This window comes from Manacus vitellinus, unplaced genomic scaffold, assembly GCF_001715985.3.
Source record: "Manacus vitellinus isolate BGI_N305 unplaced genomic scaffold, ASM171598v3 scaffold_41_pilon, whole genome shotgun sequence".
In the NCBI taxonomy this organism is placed as follows: domain Eukaryota; kingdom Metazoa; phylum Chordata; class Aves; order Passeriformes; family Pipridae; genus Manacus; species Manacus vitellinus.
In genome coordinates, this window is record NW_021940545.1 from 4755337 (window position 1) to 4757054 (window position 1718).

At 63.2% G+C, this 1718-nt stretch overlaps 1 protein-coding gene across 1 annotated transcript in view; it reads right to left on the reverse strand.

The window, feature by feature from the left end:
- Window positions 1–1390, reverse strand: part of POU2F3 (POU class 2 homeobox 3) — a 40881-nt gene extending 39491 nt beyond the window's left edge. The window contains exon 1 of the mRNA XM_008926906.3: window positions 1105–1390. Within this exon, the coding sequence (XP_008925154.2) occupies window positions 1105–1390 (286 nt within the window). The remainder of the gene's footprint in view (window positions 1–1104) is intronic.
- Between the last annotated feature and the right edge of the window lie 328 nt (window positions 1391–1718).

A 1718-nucleotide genomic window follows, 5' to 3' on the forward strand; every position in this document is an offset into this window, starting at 1 on the left:
AGCCCACAGGCAGGCAGGGCTTGTTGAGGGGCTACAAGCCCCGAGCACAGACCCTCCCCAGCTCTCCCTGCACAGCAGGACTCCCAACATCCACAGCATGCCAACAGGCATCCAAGGGAACGAGCCCTGGACTCCCAACACCCACAGCGTGCCAATAGGCATCCAAGGGAATGAGCCCTGGACAGAATGATGGGTGAACCCTCCCCATCTCTCCAAACCAGGGGCTAACAGAGCCTTTTGTGCTGCGCAAAGCACCAGACACAGGTCACCAGCACATGGCTTCTGCACCCCAACACCCTCCTGCCTGCCCCTGCCACAGGCAGGGCTGTCGGGATCTGGCTGCTCCCACCCCAGCCTTGCCCTCAGCTCTGTGTGCCCAGGGATGTGGTCCTTCCCCTCGAGCTCAGGGGCTTGAGCTGAGGGCAGAAGCTCTGTCGGGGTGAGCTGGAGCTCAGCACAGCTCCAAGGGACTTGGCAGGGATTGCCCTGGTTCCCCAGCTAACTGCAGAGCAAGGTCTGCTCAGAGACAACGCGATACAATCTCTGGATCAGACCCCCTGGAAGGAGTCTCTCTGAGTATCCCCGTTCATTCATTCCTCACCCAACCCAGCCTCCCACAGCTCCCTCCTCATTCATTTCTCCCTCCTTTTCCCTCTTTGCCGTTAACTTTTCTCCTTCCAACCCGTGTCCCATCTCACACACACACACACACACACACCCCTTGCTGCATCCCTCCGTGAATTCACCCCCTCTCACTCCTCCCAGCTCTATCCCCATGGCAGGACCCACAGGTCCCACCAGACCCTCCTTTCCCAGGTACCCGAGACATTTCTAAGCTCTGCTCCCGGCCCCACGTCGGGGCTGGCAGCGGGAGCGCTGCGCCCACACTGTGGGCATGGCTTGGCAGCCCCCTAAACAAACCGGGACAGCATCCATCCCCGGGCAGGAATGTGGGCACTTCACCAGCCACTCCAGCGGGAGAAAACAGGAGGGAAAGCAGGGAGGAAAGGTCGCGGGAATCAGAGCAGCCCCATTTCCTGCCCGAGCCCACGGTCCCAGCGACACGGCGAGCTCCAGCCCGATCCTTCCTCAAGCGCCCTTTACCTGCGTGCACAGACTCCAGGTTCACCATCCTGCTGGCGGAGGGAAATCCGCGGTGTGCCCAGCCTCCTGCCGTCAGCCCCAGGTTGCCAGGGGCTGCCAGTTTGCCCTCCCTCCCTTGCCACCCGCTGCCTCTCGAACCGGCCGTGGGTCCGCTCCCGAAGGGACCTAGAGCTCCATTGCCTGTTGCCATGCAGGGCCAGGTGAGCATGCGGCGCGGTGCCACGCCTCGCCCCACCTCCGGCTCCCTCGGGTGCCCTGACACCCAGCAGCTTGGCGTCAGGCCCATGCAAAAGCGCCCATTTGCATATTAGTAACTCGGGAATGGATGGATGAGTCCCTGCAGCGCTGCCAGGGCGTGGGGTGGGGTGGGAAGGAGGGAGAGGAAAGGAAGGAAAGGCGGGTTGGGTTTGCCCGCCCTCGGCTGCGCGGATGCACCCGCAGCACCTGCCTGCTGGGCTGAGAGCGGGGGGCTCCGCCGGCTGCCCCGCATCCCAGTTTGTCCCCGTGGATAAGCTTTTGGCTCTGCCCTTTGCCGTGCACAGGTAGGAGAGGCCGAGGCATCGGGCCAGGCTGGGCAGCAGCAGCAGCACCCCGGAGGGAAGGTGTTGGAGCTG